This window comes from Primulina eburnea, chromosome 13 (assembly GCF_022965805.1).
Source record: "Primulina eburnea isolate SZY01 chromosome 13, ASM2296580v1, whole genome shotgun sequence".
Taxonomy (NCBI): Eukaryota; Viridiplantae; Streptophyta; class Magnoliopsida; order Lamiales; family Gesneriaceae; genus Primulina; species Primulina eburnea.
Genome location: NC_133113.1, coordinates 27448905 through 27466077, shown reverse-complemented (window position 1 = coordinate 27466077; position 17173 = coordinate 27448905). Strand labels below are relative to the sequence as shown.

The 17173-nt window shown below is 37.5% G+C and overlaps 1 protein-coding gene and 2 pseudogenes across 1 annotated transcript in view; all 3 read right to left on the bottom strand.

Annotated features, from left to right (window-relative positions):
- LOC140808619 (ubiquitin C-terminal hydrolase 12-like) overlaps positions 1–3266 on the bottom strand; it is a 30079-nt gene extending 26813 nt beyond the window's left edge. The window contains exons 1-5 of the mRNA XM_073165738.1: positions 3102–3266; positions 2881–2974; positions 1878–2019; positions 1618–1775; positions 42–307 (exon numbers count right to left, since the gene is read on the bottom strand). Of these exons, the coding sequence (XP_073021839.1) occupies positions 42–307; positions 1618–1775; positions 1878–2019; positions 2881–2974; positions 3102–3134 (693 nt within the window). The 5' untranslated portion in view covers positions 3135–3266. The remainder of the gene's footprint in view (positions 1–41; positions 308–1617; positions 1776–1877; positions 2020–2880; positions 2975–3101) is intronic.
- A 741-nt stretch (positions 3267–4007) lies between these two features.
- Positions 4008–12043, bottom strand: LOC140810423 (uncharacterized; annotated as a pseudogene).
- Positions 12044–13062: 1019 nt separating this feature from the next.
- On the bottom strand, positions 13063–16624 carry LOC140808809 (uncharacterized; annotated as a pseudogene).
- Positions 16625–17173: the final 549 nt, after the last annotated feature.

The following is a 17173-nucleotide window of genomic DNA, read 5'->3' as shown; positions in this document are numbered from 1 at the left end:
AACTTATACAGATGCAGTAGTCCCTGGAAAGAGATCCTAACCTTTCTGAAGTAGGGAATATGGTATAAAGTTTGCAGAAGAGAGTTCATATAACAAGTAGCCCCTTGGTTTTTTAGTCCTACGTAACCAGTTTCCTTCTTTGAGTCATAGAAGATGTAACCTATGGCTTCCTCGGCAGTGACATCAGCTTCAACAACAATGGTATCATTGTAAAGATAACCTCTATTTGGATTATAAAGCTCACTGAGTGGCATAAAGGATTCAAAACCCCAATCTCGTACTCCAGCATTGAACTGTCGTGATGTACCTGCATGGACTAAACATATGACAATCGACGATATTCTGCAATATATTATAAAATAAAAGAATAATTTAAAATTATCATCGTAAATGCATATTCTAATGTTAACAATATGCATTGTATATGAATCATAAAATGTTCAGATCAATAGAAAATGAAATATGTCATTTATACCAGAAAGTACTACATATATTTTTGGAAGTACAACAAAAATCTAGATTTGTATTCTGATTTGCAATCCAAGTAATCAACTCATAACGGCATAAGTAAAAGCCAAAGAATGAAACTAAATATTCCTCAGTTTGCTACAAAATATTTACCGGACAGCGAAAAAAATCTCAAAGTCCTCAAATCATGTGTATCTGACCCCACACGATCCGAAGAAATTCATTCAACCAGCTATGCTCTGATAGCATATCAAAATTTTCTGGATATTCGCCATTACTGGATCAGAAACAGGTATCAAACACCAGGATATCTGATTGGGGATCTGTTTTAGAGTTTTCCAAAGGAATTTCTGATGTTTAGACAATCAAGTTATAGGAAATTTACATTATATTTTCACTTATTCTAGATGCATTTTTACAATTTAATAATTTTGAATCCAGCAGTACAAAAATTATGATCACCAAATGACTAAAGATGGGAAATTTCACTTTACAACTTTAGATTTTTAATATATCATTTTTTTACAATTTGAAATTATAAACTAAAAGTTAGATCAAATAGACTTGGCGTTCAATCCTAAAAAAAAGGATATTTGATATGGGAATATTCTTTTTAACTGATCTCACGCGAATCAAAAACTAAATTATCCAAGAAAGTTGAATAAGATAGCAAAAGTAGTTGTAAGCTCTTTCTCTTTTAAATTATGGAAAAGCAACAGAAAATACTAGCTAAGACTAACCATCAAACAGGAACAACATTGGCAAAATTATATATAGTGCTACGGACCATAAAATCAACTTAGTGTTGGAGCAGTATAGAAAAAGTTCATGTAGGAGCTGAATTAAAATAGTATATATATTTTATTCATACATCAAGAAATCGAGAATGTCATGTTGTAGCAGCAAACCTCCTAAAAGGTAAGCAGCTTACACCAATATTTATTGGCATGCAGTCGACATGACTACAGCATGGAGCCACACCAAATATCATGAATGAGATTAAATTTGAATTTCCATCAAAACAAAATAATTAAATTTGAATTTCCAGCAAAAAAAAAAGAAATTTTTTTCTGGCACAAGAGTCAAAACCAGAATTTAATGCTCAACCGGTGGAAGCACTTCAATCCTCTGACTATAACAGGATTTTACCTCTTCTGATGGAGTGTTTGTGATCAACTTGATTAACAATGGCGAAACTGAACTGAACGTATCTACTCCAGAGAGATGGTAAAATAGTAGAATCAGCCACAGCCAGATACACGGACAGATAATCAACTTTGTTGCCCCACAAAAAAATAAGAATCCTCCTGACAATTATGAAAGGGAAAAATAGTTTATACAACTATGCTCGCAAAAAAATTTAAAAACCAGCATTTAATGTTCCCTGATTCGATCCAATTAAAAGTTACCATTTATAATCACCAACTTCAAAAGTTTCAGAGTAGAGCCTATTCACTTGCAACCTAGAAACATTTTCAATCCTCCAAGTGAACTTGGTTGTACAAGAATCCTTTCTTCGGTTTCCTGCTGCATTACCTGTTGCTTTGGGTGCTACAACAAATAAATAAAAAAAAATTAAACAAAGATAAAACTGGAAAGAACTACGGGCCCTATTTGTTCGTCGACTAACTAAAATTAAAAAATTCATAACTACTTTTATTTTTCAAAAATTCTCCAGATATTCTTTTTAAAAGTTTCAGTCAAATCGATATAACGACTCACAGCAACTCTCAAAAATATACTTATAGTAAATGACATAACCACATATTTTTCTCTCTACCTTTTCAATCATTATTATATCGCAACTTTTTTACATAATCAATATACAAAATCACCTCATCATATATCGTCAACTTTATATTACCTTCAACAAAGAAAATTTCAAAAAAATTTGAATTGAATCAAACTGAGTTAAGTTGAAAACGAACAGACACCATGTACAGAATTTATTGGTGTTCATGCTGCGGCTCGCTAAAATTCATAATTAACTTGCTAAATTGTTCGCTAAAATTCCTCACTTGCTAAATTGTTGAGTTCTAAAATATTTTTTCCAGTCCATCACTTCGATAAATACTACAGAAAGAAATATGATGAAGACATTCAAATTTATTTGCTCGCTCCCACATATTAAGCTCTAGTGTTGTGGAAACATGTGCCAATTGTAATTGAGATGAATTTCCTAGCATTTTGCCTTGCTTATGACTTCTGAGCATATTCCAGAGACCTCTATAACATTGCGTTAAGAAACTGGTCATACAGATTATCAAGCTGAAAAGCTTACAAATTCAGTTTACTAACCAAATTATAGTGTCCAAACCAGATTGAACTGGTAGTCTGTTACTTAAAACTAAAACACATATATATCAACGTATACGTCTCCTCTATCACATTACAGTACTCTAATTACGTCACCTCTATAGCAATTTCCAATTACGTCGCCAGCTTCCTCAGGCGTAGTCTCTTCCTCCAAACCAGATTCCGAAGACAATGAGTCCACATCTTCTAGCTGCCAAAACTAACACATATATCATAAAATTCGCACAATTCAGTTGAAACGGCCAATGCACACACATGAAGCGTGCTGTGTGTGCGAATCTATTTTCATGCATGAATGCGGAGAGCAGTTTCTGCACCTTATCGTGCGGCGGAGAATACATGGCTGTCATTGCATGAAAATGCTGGTTCCCTAGCGCGTAAACTTGATCGAAATGAAAAGAATTCGAGCGAATTTCCCCTGCACTTGGCGGTGTTTGTGGTTTGGAAAGAGAGGAGAGATGGGAGTTTGATTTAGAGGCGGTGGGAAATGAATATAAAGTTAAACTGTCTTAGACCTTTTTGACTGAAGATTTCGGTTCAAATCTCAACTGCCGAAGAAGATCAGTCCACCTAAAGATTTCGGTTCAAAACTTAACTGCATGGCCAAAATTACACTAAATTTGGAAGAATTGAAAGAAACTGTGGAGATTTGGATTTGTAAATCTTGGTTTTAATCTTTTGGTTATTAGAAAAAAATGAAATTGGATTTTAATAGAATTTGACTGTATTTCATTGTCAATAAACAAATATTCTCAAAACTGATCAGATTTGATGAGTTTTGGATTTGAATAACCTTAAAAAAATATTCATAACAAAAAAAATTAATTATTATCCTTCTATCACATTTATATATCATGGTTTGATTAAATGACAAATTTATTTATTTTTTATTTTAAATATTTGATTACTGAGATCTATTTTATTTTTATTTTAATAATTCATTTTATGTTCGTTAATGGTAGATAATTAATTATGTAACAGTTATGTATTTTATACAACACAAATATATAATTGAAATGATATAGAAAAATATATCATAAAATTAATTTTAATTTTTCGATTTTTTAATAATATAAATAAAATGTTTTAAACATTGATTTATGTAAAAGATAATTATGATTATTTTAATAAAATTTAAATTTTCAAATTCAAATCTCGTATTTTACAATCAAAAAATGAATTCTAAATAAATTTTTAAATTTCAAATCAAACATAAGATGAAATTCTACTAATATAATGGATTTCCAAATCCAATTTTAAATCTAATTTTATTTGCAAATCCAAATTCAAATCCAAAATTTTAAGCAATAATATATAAGCCAACAAAATTCCACACATAGAAAAAAAAAATTTGCTCGCCCACTTCAGAATGCCTTCCGATCCAATTTAGAACAGCTGCCGATAACGTAAACTCCAAATACTCGTGAAAATTAATACTTCAAACACAAATATAACTCTCCTCTTTTCTTACATTCTTCTTCTTATGTTTTTGGGCCATAAGCGAGAAAAGTGATGATCCAGAACTATCGATGAGCTACACATTTCAATTCCCTCTTCTTGGTTGAGTAGTGAGGCCAAATCCAAATGGGAAAAGAGGATCATAATGTGGATCACCCACGTTCATAGGAAGCTGGTCCACTGACTTGAACCACGTTCGAGCCAGCTTCCCCGAGAATCCATAGTCGCCAAACAGGGTATCAGCCACACCCTGACCCTCGGTTCCAGGAAGCCAAGCTGCCACTAGTGCATCTATTCCTGCCACATAAGGCTCGATCACAACAGGTCGCCCTGAGATAACGACAACCACACACTTTACAGCTCCACAGACATTCCTGATAGTACTCGGACCAGGTTCGGCTATATTAAGGTTCGCACTGTCACCAAACATCTCTGCATAGGGAAACTCACCCACGACTACAATAGCATAAGAGAACCCGTTGGTTTTCACATAGTTTGCGTCCGGATTCTCGTTATATATAACTTTCGTAGAAAGGCCGACTGTATTTTTTATAGCGGTTAATATGGTAGTTCCTGCAAAGATAAAGTATCTTCAGTATTTGTAACATTCCGAGGAAACTTGAGAGTAAATTTTTATTGGTTTTGTGACATACCAACTGTGAGGTCATTCCCCTTTACACCCTGCCATTCTATAGTCCAGCCTCCACATTGGTTCCCTAGGTTATCAGCATGGCTTCCAGCTACTAGTATTTTTGGCGCATTTTTTGAAAGGGGAAGCAATGGTTGACTAGCAACTTTTCCATTCTTCAAAAGAACAAGTGATTTTCTCACCGCTTCCCTCGCCAACTCTCGATGCTCCTGTGTAAAGGCACCTCATTCAATTAACATATGAACATTTTTTGCTAACCAGAGTGGGAGACAAGGTTAACCTGACTGCCAAGTTGGTTCGCGAGGCTGAGGTCAGCAATGGGGTTCTCGAAAAGCCCCATAACGAACTTGACTCGTAGTATTCTTTTCACAGCATCATCAATTCTACTCATGGGGATAGCATTGCTTTTCACTAGGGAAGTTAGATCAGATATAAACTCGGCAAAATTATTCGGGAGCATGACCTGAAAAGGTTTAAAAATTAAGTTGGCATAATCTCATTCATAGGATTATATGATCACAAATATCCAAGTGAGTTGCAGACAAAGTATTAACCATGTCGATTCCAGCAAGAACTCCAGCTTGAATAGAATATGAATAGTTTGCATGAGGAGGATTTGTAATCCTGTCAATCCCTTGCCAATCTGATATGACAAACCCCTAAAATATGTTTTGAGAAAACATAGTTCCAAATTATGACTATCTCTTGATTTATACAAGGCAGATTTCATAACAGAGGATATATTCATTATACCCTAAAATTAAGCTTGTTCTTAAGAAAGCCGGTAATAAGATCGCGGTTCGCATGCATTTTCTTTGAAATGTCTTTGATGGAAATAAAAAAAAACGTGGGCAGAAGGAATTGCGTAAAGAAAATGAATACGCGTTTTTAACGCGTGTTCACACGGTCCAGGGGCTCTATAAATAGAGCTCCCCCCTTCATTTGGAAATCATTCCTTCATCCCTTCTTCGAGTTTTCTCTCATCTTATAAGCATTTGAGTGCTTACTTCTATAATATTTGTGAAGTGTTTGTTCTCCTGTATTAAGAGAGTGTGTGTTCTCTTTGAAAACACAATGAGTGAGTTGTACACCACAAAATATTATAGTGGAAATTCTTTTCATCTTGCCCGTGGTTTTTACCCTAATAATTTTTAGGGGTTTTCCACGTAAATCTCGGTGTCCAGTTTATTCTTTATTTTCTGGTTTTATTATCTCAAATTCCGCACGTGGGACCAACAAGTGGTATCAGAGCCTTGGTTTAAAATTTCTTAAAATTCTGAGTATGCTCTGTGGATGCAGCCTAGACTGATCTTCCACATCAGAAAAGATTTTTTGAGATTTTTATTTAAGGCGGGATTATTTTGTTCGGTCTACTAAAATTGTTGTAGATATAATGGCGGGAAGGTACAAGATAGCAAAATTCAACGGAAGCAATTTTATGTTGTGGAAAATAAAGAATTAAAGATACAAGTAGTTTTAAGAAAAGATAATTGCTTGGCGGCTATTGGAGATAGACCGGTGGAGATTGCGGATGATGGAAAGTGGAATGAGATGAATGACAACGCTGTTGCCAATTTACACTTGGCTATAGTTGACGAAGTTTTGTCAAGTATCTCTGAGATAAAAACAGCCAAAGTTATCTGGGATACTCTGACAAAGATGTACGAGGTCAAGTCCCTACACAATATGATTTTCCTAAAGAGAAGGCTTTATACTCTTCGGATGGCGGAATCTTCATCGATGACCGACCATATCAACACACTAAATACTCTATTTGCCCAACTCACTTCCATGGGGAAAATGAACGTGCGGAGCTTCTACTTCAAAGTCTACCAGATTCATATGATCAACTTATCATCAACATTACCACCAATATTCTTATGGGCTTTCTAAAATTCGACGATGTCTTAACTGCGGTTCTCGGAGAAGAAAGCCGGCGCAAGAATAAGAAAGACAGGTTGGTAACTTCGAAGCAGGCAGAGGCTTTGCCGATGATAAGAGGAAGATTCATGGACCGTGACTCCAGTGGGAGCCAAAGACGAGGTAGATCAAAGTCAAGAAGTAAGAAGAAAAATATTTACTGCTTTAAATGTGGCGGTAAAGGGCACTTCAAGAAAGAGTGTACGAGTATCGATAAAAGCTCTCAAGGAAATGTGGCCAGTACTTCAGGCAGTGGTGAAATATTATTCAGCGAAGCAGCAACAGTTGCAAAAGGCAGACACAAATTTTGCGACACATGGATTATGGATTCAGGAGCGACGTGGCATATGACGTCTCGGAGAGAATGGTTTGAACATTATGAATCAATCTCAGGAGGATCTGTATTCATGGGAAATGATCATGCCTTGGAAATCGCTGGGGTCGGTACTATCAAAATTAAAATGTTTGATGGCACCATTCGCACCATACAGGAGGTACGACATGTGAAAGGACTGACGAAAAATCTTTTGTCCTTGGGATGACATCGGGTACAAAACTCGGATAGAGATCGGGATCATGAAAATTGTGAAAGGCGCGCTTGTGGTTATGAAGGCGGAAAAGGTTGCTGCAAATCTGTATGTACTTTTGGGAGAAACACACAAAGAGGTAGAACTAGCTGTTGCATCAATTGGTTCAGGAGTAGAATTAACAGTGTTATGGCATAGAAAGCTCGGGCATATGTCAGAACGAGGGTTGAAAATTCTCTCAGAACGGAAGCTGCTGCCGGGACTTACAAAAGTGTCACTACCTTTTTGTGAGCACTGTGTTACCAGTAAACAACACAGATTAAAGTTTGGCACTTCTACTGCCAGAAGCAAAAGCATATTGGAGCTGATTCATTCGGATGTTTGGCAAGCACCGGTTGTATCCCTAGGATGAGCGAGATACTTTGTCTCGTTCATTGATGATTTCTCTAGGAGATGTTGGGTGTATCCGATCAAGAAGAAATCAGATGTTTTCCAGATCTTCAAAGAATTCAAAGCGCGGGTTGAACTTGATTCTGAAAAGAAAATCAAGTGTCTGAGGACTGACAATGGAGGAGAATATACCAGTGATGAATTTGATGCATATTGTCAACATGAGGGCATCAAAAGACAATTCACGACGGCTTACACACCTCAACAGAATGGAGTGGCGGAGCGGATGAACAAGACCTTGTTGGACAGAACAAGAGCTATGTTGAGGACTGCAGGTCTAGAAAAGTCATTTTGGGCAGAAGCAGTCAAAACCGCTTGTTATATTATCAATCGTTCTCCATCAGTGACGATTGATCTGAAGACTCCGATGGAGATGTGGACCGAGAAGCTGACAGATTATTCTCATTTGCATACATTTGGAAGTCCGGTGTACGTTCTGTACAATGAGCAAGAAAGATCGAAGTTGGATTCGAAATCCAGAAAATGTATCTTCTTGGGCTATGCTGATGGAGTTAAGGGGTTTCGCTTGTGGGATCCTACTGTTCACAAGCTTGTAATCAGCAGGGATGTTATATTCGAGGAAGATAAAGTAAAGGGAGACAAAGGCACACCGAATTCAGAAACTACTATTTTTCAGGTGGAAAATAAGACGGACGAAGGTCAAGTTTCTTGTGAAGCAGTACCAGAGCACGAAGAACAAAAACATGTTGAGTCTGAGGATTCCAATGTGAGGCAGTCAACTCGAGACAGAAGACCACTAGGTTGGCTTTCAGATTATGTCACTGAAAGCAACATTGCATATTGTCTATTATCAGAGGATGGTGAGCCATCGAGTTTCCACGAGGCTACTCAAAGCTCGGATGTATCTTTGTGGATAATAGCAATGCAAGAAGAATTGGAGGCATTAGACAGGAATAAAACTTGGGATCTTGTTACACTACCACGAGGTAGGAAAGCCATTGAAAACAGATGGGTCTATAAGATCAAACGTGATGGCAATAACCAAGTGGAGCGGTATCATACTAGATTGGTGGTAAAAGGGTATGCTCAGAAAGAAGGCATTGACTTCAATGAGATATTTTCTCCTGTGATTCGGCTTACAACAGTCAGAGTGGTGCTGGCATTGTGTGCGGTGTTTGACCTACATCTAGAACAGCTAGATGTGAAAACGGCGTTTCTTCATGGAGATCTTGGAGAAGAAATCTATATGCTCCAACCAGAAGGTTTTGCAGAAATAGGCAAAGAGAACTTGGTTTGCAGGTTGAACAAATCTCTGTACGGTCTCAAACAGGCGCCGAGGTGTTGATACAAGAGATTTGATTCCTATATCATGAGCCTTGGATACAACAGATTGAGTGCAGACCCTTGTACGTATTTCAAGAGGTCTGGTGATGATTATATCATTTTGCTGTTGTATGTGGACGACATGTTGGTAGCAGGCCCCAACAAAGATCATGTCCAAGGATTGAAGGCACAGTTGGCTAGGGAATTTGATATGAAGGACTTGGGACCAGCAAACAAAATTCTAGGGATGCAAGTTCACCGAGACAGAAGTAACAGAAAGATTTGGCTTTCCCAGAAAAATTATTTGAAGAAAATCTTGCAACGCTTCAACATGCAAGATAGTAAGCCAATTTCGACCCCTCTTCCTGTTAACTTCAAGTTATCCTCCGAGATGTGTCCTAGCAGTGAAGCAGAGAGGATAGAGATGTCTCGAGTACCATATGCATCAGCAGTGGGAAGTTTGATGTTCGCTATGATCCCTACAAGACCGGACATTGCTCAAGCAGTGGGAGCAGTTAGTCGGTATATGGCGAATCCTGGACGAGAGCATTGGAGCACTGTTAAGAGGATCCTTAGATACATTAAGGGTACCTCGAATGCTGCATTATGTTATGGAGGATCGGATTTTACACTCAGGGGCTATGTCGATTCAGATTATGCAGGTGATCCTGATAAGAGGAAATCTACTACTGGTTATTTGTTTACACTTGCAGGGGGAGCAGTAAGCTGGGTTTCAAAACTGCAGACGGTTGTGGCGTTATCTACAACAGAGGCAGAATACATGGCAGCTACTCAATGTTGTAAGGAGGCAATATGGATTAAAAGGTTATTGGAGGAGATCGGGCACAAACAAGAGAGTGTTCCTTTGTTTTGTGACAGTCAGAGTGCCTTGCACATTGCAAGGAATCCAGCCTTTCATTCCAGGACTAAACACATTGGAGTCCAATTTCACTTTGTGAGGGAAGTAGTAGAAGAAGGAAGCGAGGATATGCAGAAGATCCATACAAAGGATAACATAGCTGATTTTCTGACCAAGCCAGTGAACATTGATAAGTTTGAGTGGTGTAGATCCTCAAGTGGTCTAGCGGAAACGTAAGCAGCAGGAAATGGCAAGATTGAAAGGATGTGTGGAGATGTGTTTGATTCTCAATCAAATCTCCAAGTGGGAGAAATGTCGGTAGAAGACTTTTCAAAGCATTAAATGCTTTGAAATGTCTTTGATGGAAATAAAAAAAAACGTGGGCAGAAGGAATTGCGTAAAGAAAAGGAATACGCGTTTTTAACGCGTGTTCACACGATCCAGGGGCTCTATAAATAGAGCTTCCCCCTTCATTTGGAAATCATCACTTCATCCCTTCTTCGAGTTTTCTCTCATCTTATAAGCATTTGAGTGCTTAGTTCTATAATATTTGTGAAGTATTTGTTCTCCTGTATTAAGAGAGTGTGTGTTCTCTTTGGAAACACAGTGAGTGAGTTGTACACCACAAAATATTATAGTGGAAATTCTTTTCATCTTGCCCGTGGTTTTTACCCTAATAATTTTTAGGGGTTTTCCACGTAAATCTCGGTGTCCAGTTTATTCTTTATTTTCTGGTTTTATTATCTCAAATTCCGCACGTGGGACCAACATGTGGATGCCAAGCAACCCTTTATAATCAATCACGGTATTGCTTTCATCGACACCCCGAACCGTGCCCCCATCCCCGACAAAGTGTTTTGCACAGGCTGCGACTTTAGTCCTTCATAACGTAGAAAAAATTTATCAAATAAAGGAAACACTACAGAAGATATTGTATTTTAAATTTTTTTCATGTAAGTGAAACTAGGAATCAAGATTCATACTTTCCAGAAACAAATGGAACGCCCTTGCGAGAGTTAGCCGGTAGCTCGCCTTGTAAACCTGGTATGATCTCAGTCATGGCTTGAACAATCCTATGATCTTCACTGTAGCTTTCGTAACATCGACCCCATCTCGGATCACGGCAGACCTATAGAAATAGAATGAACATGTATAATGGGAGTTGACGGATAATTTGAGAGGAACAGATGACAAATGAATAGCTTATTTTGCTTACCGCAATGCAAGGAGCAAAGACATAGGGAATTCCAGTAGCCCTGACTTCGAGTGCGGTGGCAGCTCCTATTCTCTTCGCAAAATTTGGATCTCTGTTTTACTTTTACAAATCACCACAATCACTACCATAAATAGAAGGCTTGAAATCACAGTTGGAAACTAATTATATACACTTTTACGTGCTACAACATCGGCCTTTACACTCAACCTTCAGCATATAACATCAAGAATCAAGATGCGTAGTATTGGACTTGCCTGGTGACTCCAAGCCCAACATTGTGAGGGAAAATGGTGGCCTTATACACATTGTTGTGGCCATGAACAGCATCAATCCCATAAATCATAGGAATTCCAAGTCGGGTCGAAAGTGCTCCCTTTTGAATCTCATTCACCATGTTCACCCATGCCTCCGCAGAGGCCTTAGGTGCTGGAACACTCCCTCCACCACTCAACACACTCCCTGCCCATTATCATAGTTCACACATCATCCAACACATGTCATTACAAATGGGAAAACATGCTTGAAACCTTGACGCGGCCAACAAATTTTACAAAAAAACTGCACCTTGAAACCTCAAACATCCTTGCAACTCAAGATGGATTTATTCTATACATAGATTATAAAACACAACAAATGTACCTATGAAATGTTTGTTCATGACATCGGGGGTGGCAACTTCCCTCCCAATCTGTATCATCTGTCCAATTTTTTCTTCAAGGGTCATTCTCCCCCACCAAATCAAGGATTCTAACGCTCAATGGCTGTTTCGGGTCTTTATATTTCAAGTATTCCGCATCTGTAAAACTAGCCAGCAAGCATAGCACCAGAATATACACAATGAGCATCAAAAACTCCCTTCGTCCAGTCAACCCCATTTTCACTGTCGCTTGGAAACTCTGCCGTGCCATTAGCAAAATCAAGAAAATCGTCATTATAACACAACAAAAATAAACAAACCCGCGAAGATCAAACTGCAAAATGAAAGAAACAGAATGGTTAGATGTGAAGCCTTACCAGTTTCGGGAGAGAAGCAAGAAAGAACTATACGAAAAGCTTAATAGGAAAAAGAGATTTATATTTACTATTTAAAGAGTTCTTTCGTCTGTTTCTTTGCTAATATAATGAAGGTTTGTACGTGTGAGCTTGGGTGACGAGACGACGCGAACCAAGTTAACTTTATAGCAATTCGAGACAGAAAAAAAATCTTCTTTCTGACCATGGAATCAGAGGCAGGCGGATTTGTAATGTGATTGGGCCCATTAACGGATATTTTCTTGAAGATCAAATAATTTATTACTTTTTCATTGCGATCTTCTTCAATAATTCAGTTTCAGAGCACGTTGCATGTTTTTCAAATTCAAAAATGAAGGCCATCAACCACTGTGTTTTTACCGAGTTAGAATACATAATATTTAAATAAAAAAAATATAATATTATTTGTCAAATTAATCTTTTGATTAAAAAAGATGGTATTTTGATGATCTTTTTAAGAACAAACAATTCGTTAAAATGTAGAAATCATACGTCTTCAAGGATTTTACTTAGATTTTTTTTCGAATTTTTTTAAAATTGTTTTATCTCGCTCTTTCAAGAAGTTGATAGAAAATCTCATGTTGATAAAATCTTTTAAAATATAATGTTAAGGGCAAAAACTTGTGTGAGACGGTCTCACGGATCGTATTCGTGAGACGGAGATTATCCATAAAAAAGTATTAATTTTTATGCTAAGAGTATTATTTTTTATTGTGAATATGGGTAGAATTGACCCGTCTCACAGATTAAGATCCGTGAGACGGTCTCACATGAGACTCACTCAATGTTAAGACTCTTCAATTATGTCTTCTTACAAATATTTGTTATTGGTTACAAGTGATTCAAAAAAAGAAGAAGTTTAATTTGTATCATGGAATATGAGTTAATGTAATAATTGTAAAATATAAAATATATTTCGAATGCGTGAGATTGTCCACAAAGATTTCTACACCCATCCATTACAAAGAATAATCTGGACTATAACTTGTTCAAATGGATGATCAAGTGATATCACCAACACTGAAGAAAATTATTATGATTTCTTTAACTACTGTGATGCTTTTAGCACCCTAGGCATGGTTGTAAGGCCGTATCCAAATGAAAATAAGGGATCATAATGTGGATCGCCGAAGTTCATCGGGAGCTGGTCGACTGTCCTGAACCAAGTTCGCGCAAGTTTTCCGGTAAAACCATAGTCACCAAACAGAACATCAGTAATGCCTTGGCCTTCTGTGCCTGGAAGCCAAGCAGCAACTAGTGCATCCATCTTTTCGAGGTAAGGCTCAATTACAATGGGGCGTCCTGAAAAGATGATCACCACACATTTTGTGGCTCCACATACATTTGAGATCGTCGAGTAACCAGGCTCCAATATGGTCAGAGTTTCGCTGTCACCAGATGTTTCTACGTAAGGGAGTTCACCTACGACTACAATGGCGTATGAGAAGTTGTTGGAGTTTACGTATTCGGCACTAGGATTCTCGCTGTAGACGACTTCTGTGAGGGGATCAACGGTGTTTCTTACAGCAGTCAAGAATGTGGTGCCTATGAAAAAAGGGTGAAACACATCGTTCTAGGATTAGTATTTGACTAGAATTTTGTCGAGCACGAACGAGATATTTAGATTGTTGTATGATTCAAAAAATTTGATTGGCTAGAAATCATGATTAAAATGTGACGTTTGGAGTATTATGCAGTATAAAAAAATTTGCATGCCGTCAGCTGAAATTTTTTCGTAAAACAATGAATATTTGGTATTATAACGCGAATAAATGAAAACGCTAGTACCGATGGTGATGTTTCCTGTTTGTCCGCCCCATTCTATAGTCCATCCCCCGCACTGGTTGCCTATGTCATCTGCGTGAGTTCCAGCGACAAGTATCTTTTCTGATCTCTTTGGAAGAGGAAGTAAAGGCTCATCGGCACTTTTACCATTCTTCAAAAGTACTAGTGATTTCCTCACTGCTTCTCTAGCCAATTCTCTGTGCTCCTGTTTTAGCGGCAAAAGAAAATTACCGGGTAAAAAACAGAGTACGCAATGTTAATTCCATCACTCATAAGTTGCTGTAAGAATAGACCTGGCTTCCAAGATGATGAGCCAAGCTAAGATCAGCCATTGGATTCTCAAATAGCCCCATCACAAATTTGACTCTCAAAATCCTCCTCACAGCATCATCAATTCTGCTCAGAGGAATCACATTCTTCTTCACAAGCAAGGTTAAATCGTCAATGAACTCTATAAACTCCGTCGGGACCATGACCTATCATCAAACAGGAGAACCATAATCAAGAAGATCTTTCGATCTACCAAACCTCATTTAGATTACCTCAACAACAATAAATATGCGTTTTCGTTTACCATGTCTATTCCAGCAAGTATACCGGCTTGGACAGAGTACGTATAGTTAGCACGCTCCGGGGTTGTTATACGATCAATACCCCACATATCTGATATGACAAATCCCTGAAATTCAACCAAGAAAAGACGGTCACGCTTTTATTTCTCCAAGCTACTTTTTCAAGTAGATCAACAATTTTTAGCAGCATATATATTTTTACTTTGAATTTGAGTGTATTCTTAAGGTATCCTGTTATGAGATCCTTGTTGGCATGCATCTTAATCCCATTCCAGCTCGAATACGACACCATGACCGTCGCTACGCCCTTTTTAATCGAGTCAAAATAAGCCGGCATATGGATGTTCAACATCTCATTCCAGTCTATGATTGTGTTGTTCTCATTGATACCAGTTATTCGTTCCACCGTCTCCCACAAAGTGCTTTGCACAAGCTGCAACTTTTTTGCTGTTATTATATTTTAATATATGAACAAACAGCCATAAATCAGTAAGATGTTGAAATCCCAGATCAGATCAAAAGTTTTCAGATAGTTTATAATGTACCTTCCATCAACAAATGGAAATTTGTTTGGATAATTTGACGGAGTATCTCCTTGTAAACCAGGTATGATCTCGGTCATAGCTCGAACAATGTCATGATCTTCGCTATAGCTCTCGTAACATCGTCCCCATCTTGGATCCCTACAGACCTGCAAAGACAGGATCAATGAATCAGCGAAACGTAGATTAGAACCAAATCTATGGAAAACATTAACTTGATTTTACCGCGATACAAGGAGCAAACGCATAAGGAATTCCAGTGGCTCTAACTTCGAGAGCTGTTGCAGCACCTATCTTCTTAACAAGCTCAGGATCCCTGTTAATGTTTCCTCGATATCAGTTCCCTGCTTAAACAAGGATTTTTATGAATCAAGAAAACATTGACTCCTTGCCTGGTAACTCCAAGACCGACATTGTGGGGGAAAATGGTGGCACCATAGACATTATTTTGTCCATGAACAGCATCAATCCCATATATCATGGGAATCCCCAGACGGGTCGAAAGAGCACCCTTTTGAAATTCATTCACCATATTCACCCAAGTCTCGGCTGAAGCCCTTGGCGCAGGTGCACTCCCTCCCCCGCTGAGAAGGCTACCTGATCATTGTTTATTTTTCCCAATTCAATCCACCATATTAGTTCGTTTTAACAAGAAATCCATTCAAAAGGAATTCCTGCTCTGAAACGAAAAAACACTTTTTACAAATCTTGACGTGTGCAATGTCAACTTTTCGAATATAACAAGCCAAATTAAACGATTGATGCCCATAAGAAATTCAACGAAACAATGAACACGTGACGCTTACCAATGAAGTATTGCTTGATGTTATCTGCAGTTGCAACCTTGCGCTCAATCTGTGTCATCTGTCCGATCTTTTCTTCAAGGGTCATTCTCTTCATCAAATCATTGATTCTAACATTCAGTGGCTGTTTCGGGTCTTTGTATTTCAAGTACTCCGCCTCTATAAAACCAGCCCAAAGGCTGAGCACCACCAGCGCCGCCGCCAAGTGCACCGTAAGCCTTCCCATTCCGACCACCCGTACAACCGTCCTGTAACCACGTTAAAATCTATTTTAAGTTAACCTCCCATCTTCCCATTTATCTTCTATAGGTGCTTTGAATCAATCCTACAACGCATTTATTACTCCCCCATTAACGCCAAATGTGTCAAATTTGCATGTAATTACTATTAAACACAAGAAATGACTCGTGAAAATATGATCTGCCATTACTTCCTCCTTATCTTGAATCATGAAACAGATTCACGTTAGAAATCAAAAACTTAAAACTTTATCAATTCAAGAAACTTACTTCCCAGTTAAAAAAAAACTCCAAGAATCCAAAAAGATTGACGCAATGCGTTATAAAATCTTTTCGGTGGGAAATAGATTATCAACTTCTGCTCCAAAACTCTCGCCTACACCATGGCTTTATATAGTCGAGGGATACAATTTTACGTGATTTCTTTCCTAATATTTAATATTATAAATTGGTGGGATTGCCAAATTGGTTGAAAAAATTGCAAAAATGGCATTAAAATATATCCAACTTGTTATCCGATTCCAACTTGACGACGTGGTTACTTTATCAGTTTATCTATTCGCTGAAAACTCAATGTTACAAGTTGAAGTGATATTTTGTGTTATTAATTATTTTTTATTTAATAGCCAGCTTCTTCCCCATGTGCGGCGGTTTTATTGAGAAAAATCTAACATCAAAAACGTGAGTAAAATTTAGAATTTTTATTCAATGTTTGCGTGTTCTTCATTACTAATCATTCGTAGAGAAGATAAACATGACAATAATAATAATAATAGAATAATGAGTCGACAGGTGATTATTCTGCGGTGATGATACTTTTTAAAATTTTTATTTTGTAATTTTATTAAAAAAAAATATTTTAGGTCAGGTCGAATATTTTTCGATTTTGGTGTTATCGATCATCTCATGATGTTAGTCTTGTGACTTGCATTTTTTTTTCAATTTTAATTATTTTTCACCGAAATCCTGATTTCGTATCGGAAAATATCGACAAACGCAGAGTCATGTTAGTATTCTCTTGAGAAGTGATTAATATTTAATAAACAAGTGCTA